The 16,916-nt window shown below is 42.8% G+C and overlaps 1 protein-coding gene across 1 annotated transcript in view; it reads right to left on the bottom strand.

Moving 5' to 3' along the window:
- HMCN1 (hemicentin 1) overlaps positions 1–16,916 on the bottom strand; it is a 325,574-nt gene that overhangs the window by 230,318 nt on the left and 78,340 nt on the right. Inside the window, exon 5 of the mRNA XM_084636570.1 lies at positions 3,011–3,182. Coding sequence (XP_084492696.1) covers positions 3,011–3,182 — 172 coding nt within the window. The remainder of the gene's footprint in view (positions 1–3,010; positions 3,183–16,916) is intronic.

Raw genomic sequence — 16,916 nt, 5'->3', positions numbered from 1 at the left:
TGGATATATGGGCCACATTGTTGGCTGATGTATATTGACATATCTCCACTAATTTGGAGCTATGCTGATTTAAACCAGATGAGAATCGGGCCCTTAGAACATGAACAAGAAGGGCCGATTGGCTGAGGTACAGATCCTCAGAGGAGGCTGAGAAGCACAGAACGCAGGTCAGCATTCCTTTGATTCTGAGTTGTGAGCATGGCAGATTGGTCCCTGGTGTAAATTAGAGCAGCCTACCAGGTACTGATACAGCTGACAATAAAAAGGGCAGAGGGACATGCTGGCCATGCCCTTTTCTCTCCAGTCTTCCCCCTGATGTCAACAGTGGAGGGAGGAGGAAGAATAGGGACCTCTGTGCCTCAGGTGGTGCATCCCACCAAAGTGGGGTGATCTTCCTGGGGCTGTACACGAGGGCGTTGGGGCTGGGTTGTGCTGGTGGTGTGTCACAAGCGGCTGAGCAGCACAGCCAAGGATCTGGGACATTACAAAGAACAAAGGGATGGAATTGTTTTCTAATTCAGGGCCTGATCCTGAAATCATAGAATACTGGATATAGTGCTTAATCCAGCAAATAGTCATACTGAAGTGAAAGGGACTACTCAGGGCAGTAAACCCAACTCTGGCAGTCCATGTTTACAGTCCGTGTTCATGCTTCCGCACATGATAAACTGAAAGCACTGTCATGCAACCCTTAAACACATTTTCCCAGATTACCCATGATTTGAAAGTCACTTTAAACAACAAAGGGTGATATGCATTTTAAGGTAAACAAAGCACATCTGGCAGAGCTAGTATTTAAGGCAGAACTCCACACATAACTGTGTTAATCGTGCTCTTCAGAGACACACTCTAAGCAAAGTCCCCCTTCCTGTAAACAAAGGAGGAATGCCTCAGATGGAAGGCTTGACCAGGTGCCTTGCAGAGAACCCATGCTGTGAAAAGGAACATTTCATAGACACTTTAAAGAGCTCAAAATAAATCTCCAGCTGAAAGTCACTCAGAGCCCAGAACGCACAATCTTGAATTTTAATTTCTGGAGAATTACACAGGCTCCTAAGGACTCTAACTCATAAAGGAGTAATAAACCTATCAAAAATACCTTTATTTATAATAGTATCCGAAATCAGTAACCTACATTATTTTTTTCACCACTAAATAACTATGGGCACATGATGCAGAGTTTGAATTGGAATGTTCTCATGGTTCAGGTGCATTTGATTCTTGGTTTTGGTTTGGTTCACAACTAGTAAGGGCCAGCTACCATATTCCAGTATGTTCAGCCCCTCTGTACACATATGACATGATAAAGCCAAAAACCCACTGAATGTGAGCGAAAAAAAAGTTGTATGTTGTGGTGTCATCAGAGGGCACAGCTGTTGAATAAAATAATTAAAAGACTTTATAATGGCATTAAAAGACTAAATGCCTTCATGCTAGCAATGCCCATTTACAGTGCTATCACTTTTAGAATGGGGCTGATCCATACCTCATGGCCACGCTAAAGGAAACCCTTCATGTTAATTCATCTGTGATACTAGATTGGATAAAGCACTAAAAACCGCTGTAGAAAACAATCCTGCACTAACTGGGGATTTTTAATGAGAGTTTAACCAATTTAAGCACCCACCTCCCTTAAGCCCTTTTGAAAATCTCACTCTGGATCTTCCAGGTCACTCCCTAGATGAACAAAATAGGCCTTTTTCATTATTCTAGGACTCACCACTTCAGAATACATTCTTGGAGCAAGTAGGAGGAAAGCCCCCATATCTGTTTTCAAAGTTTTACGAACTTTATTTTCACTGAGAAAAGCATATTTTAGAGTTGGTTACTCTCAAATGGGCTTTTTCCAGTCAACTTCCAAAACAATAGCTTAAAGCAGGGGTGGCCAGCCTGAGCCGGAGAAGGAGCCAGAATTTACCAATGTATATTGCCAAAGAGCCACAGTAATACGTCAGCAGCCCCCATCAGCTCCCCACCCCCTGCTCCCAGCACCTCCCGCCCACCGGCAGCCCCGCAGATCAAGGCCTCCCCCTCCCTCCCGGCACCTCCAAATCAGCTGTTTCGTGGGTGCAGGAGGCTCGGGGGAGGGAAGAGGGCATGACAGCTCAGGGGAGGGGGCAGGAAGGGGTGGAGTGGGGGCAGGGCCTGTGGCAGAGCCAGGGGTTGAGCAGTGAGCACCCCCTGGCACACTGGAAAGTTGGCTGCTGTAGCTCCAGCCCCGGAGTCGGTGCCTATTACAAGGAGCCGCGTACTAACTTCTGAAGAGCCGCATGTGGCTCCGGAGCCACAGGTTGGCCACCCCTGCTTAAAATGTCAAAGGAAGTGGGTGCTTCTCCTGTAAGCAAATATTGAGCCAGACAACAATCCCAGTTACTGCTCTATAAATTCAGAGTAACTCCACTGAAATCAATGGATTACTTCAGATTTATGCCAGTACAAATCTGGCATAAGGTGTAAGATTTTTTTAGAACTGAAAGGATTTCTTTCTTGCCATGGAAAGCATACTTGAGCATAAGCAATAAAGCAGGGGAAACAGTGCCTATTTTGTGAATAAACACAAGCTATTCCAGTCTTCGAAGTTAGCAATGTTGCACCCTGCATGCAAGCAAGTTAATTAAGAAAAGTCAGAAAGTGTTTTAGACATTTACATTTCTGGGAATTATGTGATTAAACTGCTGAGTAACATTCGGGCTATATACTCCTCCAACTTTTCTTATAGACTGATCAGCCAGGTTTCAAAATAATACAAAGGAGTTTAGACCCAAACCTGCTCCCACTGAAGTCAATCAAAGTTTTACCACCGGGCTCGTAGTTGCATCAGTATAAATCCAGAGTAACTCTCTGAACTCAGCTGAGTTATTCCAGAGCCACATAGGTGTACGGAAGCAGAACTTGGTCTACTGACTTCAATGGGAAAAGGACCTGGCCTTTCCTGTTGGAGAGTGCAAAGCTGGGTTGTCTTGTTTATTTTTCCCCCCACTAAATATAAAAGAATATATAGATATCTCACCTAATGGATCATGAATTTCTACTACTGGAGAAGGGCCACTCAGTGACACTGTGACCTCTTTCAGACTGGGATCAAAAGGAATTTGCCAAGTATTTACTGCCAAGGTCAAATGGTCTGTGGATAGGAGATGCACTTTGGAGGCCTGCACTGCTTCTTCTACCCATTTCAACACCTATAAGAAAAAATAATATTCATGTCACAATACAGCATGTAAATCTTCCATAGCACTGTTTATTGCAAGTTGTAGGTACTATTTTGATCAATGTTTTGACTGCTCGGAGCAATGACCCTGTCACCTAGACCCATGTTAGAACCACAGTTATCAAATCACTGAGAAAGTTGCATGGTAAAAGACTTGTCAATGCTAAAAGTCCTGCTTGCCTGATCAAGCACTCCCACCAATTTCAGTGAAGCTATCCTGCTGATAAGACAAGCAGGATTTGCATCCATATCAGGTAACTACAGCAGCCCAGCAATAAAGAAGTAAAGGGTTGTAATATCTGATGTGGGGATATCTGTAGGACAATAAACAAACACACAAACAACCTCTAAGCTAAGGTATGCCTTTATTTTCATTGTGCGATATGAAAACAGACAGAAAAATGTTTGCCATGTAAATCATATACTAAATAAAATGGATATGGTAGAAAAACATCAAGGGTCAAATTCTTGTCACCTTACTCATGTGATTACCCTTACTGAAGCCAATGGTACTGTTCACAGCAGTGGTTCTCAACCAGGGACCAGGAGCCCCCTGTGGGACTGTGAGCAGGTTTCAGTGGGGTAGCCAAGCAGAGCTGGAGTTAGAGTTGCTGGGGCCCAGGACAGATAGCCAAAGCCCCAGTGCATGGGGCTGAAGCCAGGGCCCTGAGTCCCACCACCCAGGGCTGAAGCTGAATCCAAAGCCTGGGCAACTTAGCTTAGCGGGGCCACCCGTGGCTTGGGGCCTGGGCAATTGCGCTGCTTGCAACCCACAATGCTGGCGCTGGCTTTTATATGAAGAAAAATTGTTGTGGCACAAGTGGGACATGGAGTTTTTATAGCATATTCTGGAGGATCTCAGAAAGAAAAAGGTTGAGAACCTGTTGGTTCACAGGATTAAGACAAGTAAGCGCAAAACTAAAAAAAGAAACTTTGTTAAAAAAAAATACCATAAGTAATTAGCCTATGAAATTTGCTGCCATGAGATATCACTGAGGCCAAGAATAACAAGATTTTTAAAGGATTAGACATGGATATAGATATTGAGACCCACCACAGTTATAATGGGACATAAACTCTTATGCTTCAGGGCATGCGCTAATCATGGACTGTCTGGGCTAGGAGAAAACTTTCCTTATACATGTTATGCCATAACATCTATGGAGTTTCTTGAACCTTCTTTTGAAGCATCTGGGACAAGTCATTGTCATAGCTGGGATACTGGATTAGCTGGACTGCTGGTCAGATCCAGTGTGACAATTCCTATGACACTACATAGACATTTACATCAGGGCTGAATTTGTCCTTAGGAGAATTATGACCCTTAACATTTTGCATTTGTGAACAATCAGCATCAAATCAGCATGAGAAAGTAAAATAAATTACCAGAGTTCAAGGCTCTGTATTTCCGCTGCAGCTGCCAATGATCTTACTAACAGAGCTGTGAACAATTTGGCATATTTGCTTGACAGCGCTTTATGCAAATTGTTTTTGGTACTGGTTCACATTCCCTGAGTTTCAGAGTCAATCAAGCCCTATAGTTCAAGGCTAACCCTGTCAAAACCACTAAAAATCAAGTCAAAATCATGCAAGGTTTAAATCTTTCAGTAAACCTGGGCTGAGTTTCAAGTTTTTACTACAGGAGAAAGCTTGACATGTTTCATGGGATTTCAGGTTTCACTGTGTTTGCATAGCTCTTATGCTTAAAGCAAAACAAAGAACATCCCCAGGACACCTCTTTAAATCAGCTGTTACAGAGGAAACAGTGAAGTGATATCGCCATAATGGTGGGTGCTGAGCACCCACTGGCAGGCCCCCTATCAGCGCTTTCCCTCCCCTACAGCACCTCCTGCTCGACAGTGGACCCCGCCAAATCCCACCGATTGGCACCTCCCCCTCCCTCCCCGCACCTCCCGCCGGCCGCAATCAGCTATTTTACAGCATGCAGGAGGCTGGGGGGGAGGACGGAAGAGTGAGGAAGCAGTGCACACAGGGGAGCGGGTGGAGCAGGGGTGGGAAGCGGTGGGGAAGGGCTGGGCTTTGAGGGAAGGGGTGGAGTGGGGGTGGGGCCGGGGGTCGAGTACCCCCTGGCACAAAGGAAAGTCGGCGCCTGTGGATATAGCCCAGGACCGGCTCTAGGAACCAGCAAAGCAAGCACGTGCTTGGGGCGGCACAATTCCAGGGGCGGCGTTCCGGTCACCTCCCTTTTTTCTTTTTTTTCTTTTTTTTGCTTGGGCAGTTGCGCTCTCGGAGCTTGGGGCAGCAAATATTTTGTTTGGGGCGGCAAAAAACCTAGAGCCAGCCCTGATATGGCCCTATCTAGATTCACTAAAGCACTACAATGGTGTAGCTGCACCACTACAGCACTGTACATGTAGAGAAGCCCTAAATTGAAAGACATGGCTAGTGGAGAATATGAGAAACACAGGGAGTCATATGGCATCAAAGAAGAACCATTCTATTATAAGCTTCCCATTGACAGATGGTTAACTTATTAATGAAAAAAAATTCCTCAAATGTTCTGCAAAAATGTTCCAAAAATGATCCCAATAAGAATCAAAATCAAATCTCAAACATTTTCAGCCGCTAAAAGGGGGAGGGGAATGAGAAAAGGGAGAGAAAGATGGAAAAGCAGGGTGGGTGGGGAAATCATTTTTCTTTTTTTTTTCTCATAAAAACCCAGAATTTTTAAACAAAAGTTTTCTGCCAAAATATCAATTTAGAGAATGCCAGTTTTTCCCAAAAATGTTTTCAAATGAGACATTTCAACCCAATCTATTTACACTATATTAAGAGAAAGGATTATGTTTGTGTTCTTTTTATTTGTAGTGGCTGTGAGGGTGAAGAAGGTTCCCATTAATTCTGTGGGTTTACCTGCATGGGAAAGTTTGATGAGTGAGGCCTCGTTTACACAGGACATAACCGATGTTATTAGAAAATACAGATTATACAAATATATTAATCTAATTAGACCATTCTGAAGCTATATTAAAGACTGTAATCCATCTCTCCATAATATAAACCAATGGCCTAAATTTGTTACAGTTACAATATTAAAATTATTAATTGATATCTCACATTACTACAATGTCTCCAAGGATCCCAAAGTGCTTGACAAACTTTAGACAAAAACAGCAACAACAGAAATGCAGCCATCCCTGAAGCTGGAATCAGAGATGTGCTGACAATGATCCTCATCCTGCAAGCAATTACACCCATGCACAACTTTAGGCATGTGAATCATCACACTGACTTTAACCTCCACTGATGCCAAATGATGGCATTCATTTAGGGTACGTCTACACTACAATAAGAGACCTGAGCCTGAATGTCCACACTGCCATGTTTAGAACCCCGGAGCCCCATGAGCCTGAGTTAATTGACCTGGGCTCTGACACTCGGTATTGCAGGTTTTTTATTGCAGTATAGATGTACCCTTAGATTACTTCAGTGGGACTGCTCATGTGTGTTTGCAGGTTTGGGACCAGTATTTATGAAAAGGGTTTCCCATCTTAGCGTTCCCATTAACCCAGGATGAATCTTGCATTGCAGTGTGTGCGTTTGCAAAGCATACAATGAGAGGCTGTGGAATCTATTAATTTATTTCCCCATTTGAACACACATACTTTCTCATAACCATAACAAAGGAAGCCACTGAGCAAAAAGACCTAGAAACCTTGCTAACAATTTTTTATTAAGACACACTTTGCTGGATGTGTTTATACTTTGTTCCTTCAGATATACTTTGCCAAATTTAACACTGGTATAAGGGATGCAATTCTACTGAGCTTTATCTTCAGAGGAGTTTATGCACCTTTGCAACAGAGCTGAATTTGGCTCACTGAATATTATTACAGTACTGCACCGTGTTTCAGTTTGAGTAATTTCAGGGGGGAAGTGGGAGTATCATCCAGTGGGAAATTTTTGAAAATTCTTACAAATCAGTGCAACAGTTTGTATTTCAAAGGCCAAAAAAAAATGCTCTTCAAAATATTATGAGACCCCTGGATGCCCTCTTTGGCAGGGATGATTTAGGAGTTTTCATAGGAGTGGTGAACTCTAACAGAGCCAGGGAAATCATTCCATCCCTCCTTTCCGTTTGGAAGCAGAGTTTTAACAAGGCATTGCTGCATATCACTAGGTGGAATGTGACACCCATTGAATGGTGGACGGCAACACAATATATTTCAAAATAAAAATGGAAGAAGAAAATTGCATCTAGTTGAAAATGCATGGGGGACTTTACGTAAACAAAATAGATTGGTTCTTTTGCACTATTCCAGCTGCTCTGTGCAGATCAGCAGCACAAAGCAGCTATAAAACCAGTTTAACCAACCATCTGAGGATTCTAGGTGGCAAAGACATGTAAAAGCTCGTACACCACAACACACCTGCCTGAAGTAGGGGGGAAAGGCAGCAGAAATGCAGACATGGCCAGGTGTCCCTCGCCCCGCAGAAATCCCTGACTGCTAGAAAGGTCCCAGGAGCCATTGGCAATCGTGACTGCTTTAACTTACATCAGAGAGCCTCCTGATCCCTGGACTAAGGGAAAACCACCTTCGTTTCACCTCCCTTGTCCTGGAACAGTGCTTCATTTTTGCCGGGGCTTGCCAGGGCTGAGTCCAGCATCTCTAGGCACCTCATAGCCCTGGCATTTCTGGGCTTGGTGCGTCAGTTATGAAAGTAAAAAAATTACTTGAGCCCTGGCACATCTTTCATTATAAATTGATCACTGTCCTGGACTAAGCACAGCTCAGCACAGGATGTAGTTACTAATGTAGTTACCAGGGCTTGATGTAGTTACCAGGGCTTGATCCTGAATTACTTATACAGTCCTTACTCAAGCAGAACTCCCATTGACTTAATTATGGGTGCCATAAAACATCCAAGTGATGGACTATAGTTGATAAACTAAAATACATGCCTAATGTGCAGTTGTAAGCACTATTTGCATTGGGACTTTTGCACAGCATACAGCATAAAACACATTTTGAAAATTTTCCATTGTTTATCTGCAGTATGGCAAACTTAACTCTAACTTAAAAATACCTGCCTAAATGAATATCTAGTACTTATCTTTTATCTGTTCAGGGCCTGATCCAACTTCCAATACTAATAATCTGGCACCTTTTTAGACCAGCGATATCATACCTAAAAGGATAACATCTCCAATGGTTCTATTGATCATCCAAGTTCTATCAGTCGAAATCACTATTCAAGGATTAGCATAGGGATAGCAAGTTGGTAGAAAGGAAGTGAACGAGCTTGTGAGTCTACAGCTTTGATTGAAAACCATATTTTAAAAAGAAAATCCTGTCAAAATCTGATTTTGTTTTTTTCTTGTTCACAAAATTTTTTAAAGTGACAGACAATGAGATAATGCCAAGAACAAAAAGAGGCAGGAGAATCTTAATGAGAAATACGGGACGACTGAGAAAATCAAGAACCGCCCACGGAGTATGTTACTAATTCTTACATAAATATGCAATAGAATTTAAGTTAATTCATAATGAATACTGGAATGTAAGTGCATATTTCATATGTTTTTGTTTAAAGACATGGGACCAATTTCCCTCAAGTGCTGCCTGTGATAAATGGACTTCTTTTTGCATTTACCTTTTTATAGAGCTGAACATTAACAGAAAGCCAACTCTAGGGCACTGCAGCAAATATAATTTATTATTTTATCCACAGAGGGCCCCTAAATTCTATTCAGTGGGTCTCTGATGCCCTACATAATCTAACTAGTGGATGAGTCAGCAACCCCATCAGAAAAATTGATGAACAAGCACCTTCAGCACAGTAATTTAGGAATAGTTTTTACAGTAGATAGGTAAAGTGGTTCCAATAAAAGAACCCCCAGTTTGAACCTCAGTCAAAACGCTAATCGATTTTTTTGAGCTTTGAAAAAAGTTAAAGTTTTCATATGTCTCTGAATTTCCTGTTTATTTTATCCAAAAGCAGAAATATCTATCTTAAGTATTTGTGTGGCCCCCATTAACACACCATCTTTCATGTTTTACCCCCATTTTACAAATGGAGAACTATGGCACAAAGAGACCATGTGTTTTACCCAAAATCACAGAGAAAATCTGAAAATTCAGCAAGGAACTGAACCCAGGTCTCCTGTTTCTAAGGCTACTGCCCTAATCGCTGGACTATCCTTTCTCTCAGTATGACAGTAGTGTGAGAAAATCTACTCTGATAGTATTTCCAGCCAGGCCTAACTCAGGAAGTACCAGATAACTCACGAGGGTAATTTTTGTGAGATTTCTAGCCTGATATCTATGCCAAAGAAATCTGGATTACTGAAGGGTCTGAACATCCCTGAATTTTTAAGAAATTTTGATCCAGATCCATAGCCAGATCATTACTGCTGGTTTTCAAGTGCCAAAATATATGGCACGCAGTTCACAAAACTTAGTAAAGACATTAGGTAAACCCTGGCCCCTTTGAAATCAATAACACAACTCCCATTGACTTCATCAAGGCTAGGATTCCACCTGTGGTCCCTATCCTGAAAAGTGTATGATTTAAATTCATCATGTAAAAAAATGTTAAGATTACAAATTAAATCAACAAAAAACCCAAAGGATGAGGAAGCAAGAAAGGACAAGGATAATAATAATGAGGTTACTGAGTAATGGCCTGGTCCAGATCCCATTCCATTCAATGAAAGACACCCAGTGGGGAATGGATTAGGCCCAAAGCAGTTACTTATCTTGATAGTTAATTCAGGTTTTGTACATTTCCCTCCTTTCAATTCCCATTGGTAAGGCAGCTGAAATCCAGGGAGGTAGTTGGGAGTGCAGTTTTGGGGAGGGTATTTCAAACGCAACAGACAACATGGAAGAAAGCATAAAGACACCAGGAAAAGGAGGCAGCCATAGGGATGTCTGTCTGTGTCATTGGTGCAGTGAAAAGGATGGGAAAAACAAGAAAGGAAAGCAGGTCAGGGACAAGAAATTCAAGAGACTGAGGTTCAGGGGTTTCTCTAGCTTTGGACAAACATCTGAATTCTTGGATGCTTAACCAGACCAACTGAACCTCTGGAGAGTCACCCATCACATATGGCTTGAGCTGAGGAATTTCAACTCATTATAAAGACATAAACAAGCAGCAACAGACCAAAATAAGGAAAAAAAAGAGCGGCATCTCCTTCTTTCCTGTTTACACCATAGTTTGGATTCTCTTAGTAAAGTCAACAGGAACAATCTCTACTTGTGGAAATAAAGCAGTTGCCAGACAACTAAAATTCTCATTTTAATTACTATAGCACTTCATTAGTCCCTGAAGCCAAATTACTTCTCTGGCTAGTGCAGCTGTTCAGAAATACAGTCCATGGGAGGGACTGGAGATCAAGTTTTGAAATTAGATGAAAAACTAAAGATGGGTTAAAAATGAGAAAAATAAATACAATAATATAGAGCAGTCTTGCAAGGAAAGAAAAGCAAGCTATGGAAAGAAAACAGATTCAGCAAAGGAAAAGAAAAGAAAATGTAAGTATTGTAAAACAAATGACAATGAAGGCATCACAGAAAGTGTTAAAATTCTAGAAAGAGCACTTTTTTTTCTGTACAAATATTAATTAAATATTATTACTCAAGCATTATTACCCCATTTTGCAGATGGGTTGACTGATTTGGTCAGCAAGCCAGAGTTTGAAAAGTTGTGTGTACAATCCATAGCTCCCAATGTTCAGTGATGTGCTTCAACCATTAGAGTCTACTCTTGACCATACCCCCTCTTTTCCAGCTGCTTCCCCAGTAGATGGTGAGCTATGTCTAAGCACATCTAGTAAATGTGCTACAGCAGCTCGTTACTGCAGTATTGACTCTTCAGGCCAAATTCTAACCTAAAGGGCATATAGGAGAGGTCCCACTGAGTTTATTGGGAATTATGTATGCACCCCATGATGTAACTTGGCCCTTGGTATATTACTTAAAAGTAACGTGGGACTCAACACCACCCTGCGGTCCAGACCACAGCGTACAGACAGCGAGTGATATGTATTCATCTGAGAGAAATGCAAGAAAATAATGCCACTTAGGAATTTTGGAAATGTTATGGTTGGAGGGCTGTTAGTGTTGTATATTCCATTATGATTCCGTCTGGTATGAAAGTAAATCTGGGGAAGATTAATACCAAATACACATTTTACAATGAGACACAAAATATTGTATGTATAACATGTAACATGTCAAATACACAGTGACTAATGTGTTATAGAAGACATAATATTGGCATAATGGGAGGAGACAACTGGAATCAATTTGCTGGCTTACTTTATGAATTTCAGAGTAGAGTAGGGTGACCAGATAGCAAGGGTGAAAAATCAGGACAGGGTGTGGGGGTAATAGGCACCTATATAAGAAAAAGCCCCAAATATCGGGACTGTCCCTATAAAATCGGGATATCTGTTCACCCTAGGGTAGAGAATTGTGTTTCCCTCCTTCAAACAGAAGTAAGATGACATTTTCTGACTCTCTTTTCTACCTTGATCTCCCTCCTTACAAATAAAAAAAATGCTTATCTTAAAACCTATCTAAAAGGTACAAGTTCCACCTAAGGATTAAACTCTCATATAATGGTGGACTTTAAAGTAGCTAAACACAATTTTAGAAGAGTCAATCAAAAGCAACTGAAACACTAAAAATATTTGCATGCTTGCTTTTTAAAAATCTATTTTTGGTTTTAAAAGGACTAAAATTTCAACTTAAAAAAATCAATCATAGGCTGATCATTTTTATAACAATTTAAATCATCAAAGTTAGCAGAGGGGGCTTCTGAATTAGAGTTCACAACAGTGCAGGGCAAATTTTCAAGTTTTCCAGTCCCTGCTGGAGCTAGACAGTGCAGAGGCAATGAAAAACAGTTACTGGGGGAAAATGGTATTTGAATATTTACAAAGTTTCATCTTAATTCCAGGACAGATCTGCATGTTAGTTCTTATTTTATCTTTATTGATCTGTCCATCTTTAATCCTTAATGGAAACATCATCTTAACTTTCAATACATGTTGAAGTTTTGTAGATCCCTGAAGACTTGTTTGCTACAATTTGACAATGTGTCTAGGGATTGCATACAGGGTCAGGAGCCAGAATTTCCAAATTATAATCTCTGATTTGCTATGTGACTTTAAGTCACAGGTTATGTTCTCCATTGTCTCAATGTGCACATCTGTAAAATTAGGATGATAGTATTTACCAGGCATGTTGTGCAGTTTCAATAGTTCTAATTATCCAGCTATTTTAATACTGCACATATCACATCACCATACTAACTAGCATGTTTGTAAAGAATTTTGAAAATTTGAATTACCATAGGGCCCAGTCCTGTGAAGTGTTGGGCATCCTCAACTCTAACTAATATCACTGGGAGTTGAGGATGCTCAGCACCGTGCAGGATGTAGCCCTAAAAGTACTAAAGTATGTTTATGATTGGGAGTATTAACTATTCACAAGTAACATTTGTCCAAAACTCTCCAGAAATTCAGAAGCAAGAACCACAGTGTAGTGGGGTGGCTGCCGCACTCTGATAGGCAGGGGTTAAAAGCAGCCAAGCTAGGCTGATTGGGGAAGCAGCCACAGCTCTGGCCCGCTCAATTAGGGCCCAGCTGGCCCCGATAAGAGGGCTGAGGGCCAGGAGCTGGAAAAGTCTAACTCTAGCCTGGAGTGGGAAGGGCTAGCTGCCTGGGAGCAAGGTACCTGGAGCGGAGCAGTGCTGGGGAAGGGCAGTAGCCACTGAGGCAAGGTGGGGATAAAGGGTTGGGGGTTCCCTGGGAGGGGAAACCCAGAGTGTGGGTTACTGCTGGGGGCAGCACCCCAAGGTAAAGGGCATCGGGGTCCGGGAGGGACACGGTGCCAGCGGCAGGCGAGACATCGGGCATCAGGAGGCGCTCCAAGACTGGACGAGCTAATTCCCAAGACAACCAGCAGGAGGCGCCGCACCGGTGAATCTCGCTTCGCTACACGAGGATGAGTTATTATTACTCCAAACAAACGGGTCTCTGAAAAGACACATTTTCCCCATTATTGTACTTGAGAAAGATATTAAGTAGAATTTTCCAGTCTCCTCTCTAAAGAACTCCTCTCTAACCTGCCCTCCCTCTTTCATCCCTGCCCCCAAGTTGAAAAGAACAGTCACTGACGACATAGATTAGTGGAACTGCTGCTAACACAGAATCCGATTGACTGATGAAGTGTCAACATGACAGCCCCCAAAAAACCCTTCTTCTGTGGAACACAAGACTTTACTTAACACCCTGAAAATCATAGAATGATAGACTTTAAGGTCAGAAAGGACCATTATGATCATCTAGTCTGACCTCCTGCACAACGCCGGCCACAAAATCTCACTCACTCCTGTAATGAACCTCTAACCTATGTCTGAGCTATTGAAGTCCTCAAATCGTGGTTTAAAGACTTCGAGGTGCAGAGAATCCTTCAGCAAGTGACCTGTGCCCCATGCTGCAGAGGAAGGCGAAAAACTCCTAGGGCCTCTGCCAATCTGCCCTGGAGGAAAATTCCTTCCCAACCCCAAATATGGCGATCAGCTAAACCCTGAGCATGTGGGCAAGACTCACCAGCCAGACACCCAGGAAAGGGTGGCACTGAGCTTCTAAACGTTTAGTGAAATCTGCTTTTATTTTTAAATATATAGTTATATGGGAAAATTTAATATTAACATTTGGGAGGTGATTTTTGAAGCCCTCCAGTGTCTCTGCTGATATTATAATTACAGGATGTAGGTGATAGTTATGGCCTGTTTCTTATATTTTTACTTTGTGAACAGTTTACTTTGTGTAGTCACTCAGGGCTAGGTGGTGGCTTTAGGCACTTCAGGTGGTAGATATGCTGCAACACCTCAGGAATAGCCCTTGGAGGCACTGTGACTCTCAGACACCCTCTGAGGCACAGTTCCCTCCCACCTTGGATGCTGGTGGCGGTTGAGTAGCAATTTGCTGCTGGCTTAAACCAGTGTTGCGGGACAGAGCCAAGACTCTGGACACTTCCTGTCCACTGAAAATAAGCATGTGTATGGCAGTATTGAGGGAGGGGAGCGTCTCCTTATTCTTCCCTATTCCCTTGTGTGGTCAAATGGTCCAAGTCACAATTGAATCCCTCAGATTTTTACTTTGTGCATGTGGTTGTGATCCCAGGAGTAGGGCAGACATTTATACTCAGAATTAAAGCTACATGTTAAAGCCACCTTTGGAATGCCTGATTTATTAATTATTATTAATAATCATTTGTATGGACCAGGACTCCATTGTGTTAAGTGATGTATAAACAGAACAAAAATGGCACCACTATTACGAAGCCAGCAATTACCACGAGTTACCCCACGTATCTCAGATACTGCTGCTATTTCCTATTTTAAGTATAAGAAGAAATTGATATCTTGGACAGTCTGTTGTAACAGCTGGCACACAATGACTCTTTTAGTGGGGGCGAATAGAACTGAGAGGTCAGGAGGATGTAGCCTCACCCTCTTCTCTGTCAGCTGAATTACTGTTTACCACCAGTACAGAAATTAATATTAAAAACAGTCCTTTCAATTCTGGGCGTTCTTTTAAATGCTTTGGACTCTTGTCACCACTGCAGAGGCTAACAGAGCTAAGCAATGAAGCTGGATTTTATTCTAGGTCATGCATCAACAACAGGAATGGGAAGCAGAAGGTACTGGCCTAGGACTCAGGAGACCTGGGTTCAAGTCCCTGCTCTACACAGGCTGTGTGTGTGACCTTAGTTAAGTCACTGAGTCTCAGTTCCCCACCCATAAAATGGAGATAACGATACTTCCCTACCTCAGGGGGAGGGAGTTGTGAGAATCAATACATTAATAACTATGACTGGGGTGGGCAAACTTTTTGGCCTGAGGGCCACATCTGGGTATGGAAATTGTATGGCGGGCCATGAATGCTCACAAAATTGGGAATTGGGGTGTGGGAGGGGGTGAGGGCTCTGGAGTGGGGCCAGCAACGAGGAGTTCAGGGTGTGGGAGGGGGCTCTGGACTGGGGCAGGAGGTTGGGGTGCAGGGAGGGGTGAGGGCTCCAGCTGGGGATGTGGGCTCTGGGGTAGGGCTGGGGATGAGAGGTTGGGGTGCAGGAGGGTGCACAGGGCTGGGACCGAGGGGCTCAAAGGAGGGGGATCAGGGCTAGGGCAGGGAGTTGGGGTGCAGGAAGGGGTCAGGGTGCAGGTTCCAGGTGGCACTTACCTCCAGCAGCTCCCGGAAGCAGTAGCATGTTTCTCCTCCGGCTCCTATGCAAAGGCATGGCCAGGCAGCTCTGCACACTGCCCCATCCACACATGCTGCCCCTGCAGCTCCCATTGGCTGAGGTTCATGGCCAATGGGAGCTGCAGAGCCAGCGCCTGGGGTGGGGGCAGCATATGGAGCCCCCTAGCTGCCCCTGTGCATAGGAGCTGGAGGGGGATATACCACTGCTTCTGGGAGCCATGCGAGCCACAGCACACAGGGACCGGGGCAAGCCCTTCACCCTACTCCCCGGCGGGAGCTCGAGAACCGGATTAAAACTTCTGAAGGGCCGGATGTGGCCCCCTGGCCATAGTTTGCCCACCCCTGAACAATGAAGTGCTCAGATTTAATGGTTATGGGGACCACATAAGTACCTAAATATAGATCAGAATTGTTTACTAAACTCCAGTTAATGAATCCTGTTAGTAAACTCCAGTTAGTGAACCTTTTAACCTAAGCTGGTTGAAAGCAACAGCAGTGGAGCTGCACTGGTGTCACTGAGGGCAGAACTTGGCCTGCCAAACCATTATTACTCATGATGAGGTATGAGCAGGGGGGAAAAAATCTGCTTGGATTCTCAGATTTGGAGTTGAGGGTGCATGGCTGGCAGTTAGTTTAAAAAAACAACAAAAAAAACCCCACCTTTACTTGTAACCCTAGCATATTAGATATGCAGTTCATCAAGCATCAATAAACATGGACTCGCATTCAGAGCAGAACCGGACTTCAATTTTTAAACAAATACATACGTGAGTCTGTCAAGCTCACATCTGAATATCAAAGCCAAATCAAATAACCCAGCTGTCCTACCTCGGGAAGTAACTTACCAGTTTGATTATAATTTTCCCCGAAGTGTAATCAGCAATTTTGGGAGACCCCATTTTCCCTCCTTTATTCCTAAGTGGTTTTCAATTCTCCTGTAAAATCGACTTTGGAAGTAGTTTTTTCCCCCTTTGGGTTCCTTACAAAAAATCCCAAAATGTGTAATTTTGCCAAATTGTGGCCTGACTAATACTATGGAGGAAAAATCAGAAATAATTTACAACATTTCTCCAGAGATTTCACTCCCTTCTCCTCCTGTCGTCAGGTCAACCCTTGGAATGCATACAGAAACCTGGAAAATATATAGAGCATGGACTATTCCCATGTGTTTATTCTGGGTCATAAGAAAGATTTTCAAACATTCAAGGCAAGAATTTAAAGTTAACTATTTAATTGCTTAATTAGCTAGTTCCCCCATGCTTCCTGAACAGAAAGCTAAAATCTTGATTGTCTTCTAGTGTGCGCGCGCACACACACACATTATATGAGAGAGATCAATATCTGAAATAGTGTAGAGGATGAGCACTGTGAAAATTATGCCATAAACATTATATATACATATGCATATATTATACACCAAAAACCGGCACTGAAATATCATTAAGGTTGAAAAATCAAGCACTC

The sequence above is a fragment of the Lepidochelys olivacea genome, assembly GCF_965140295.1.
Source record: "Lepidochelys olivacea isolate rLepOli2 genome assembly, chromosome: 8".
Taxonomy (NCBI): Eukaryota; Metazoa; Chordata; order Testudines; family Cheloniidae; genus Lepidochelys; species Lepidochelys olivacea.
Note: the sequence above shows the minus strand (reverse complement) of the source record. Positions and strands in the feature narration are given on the sequence as shown.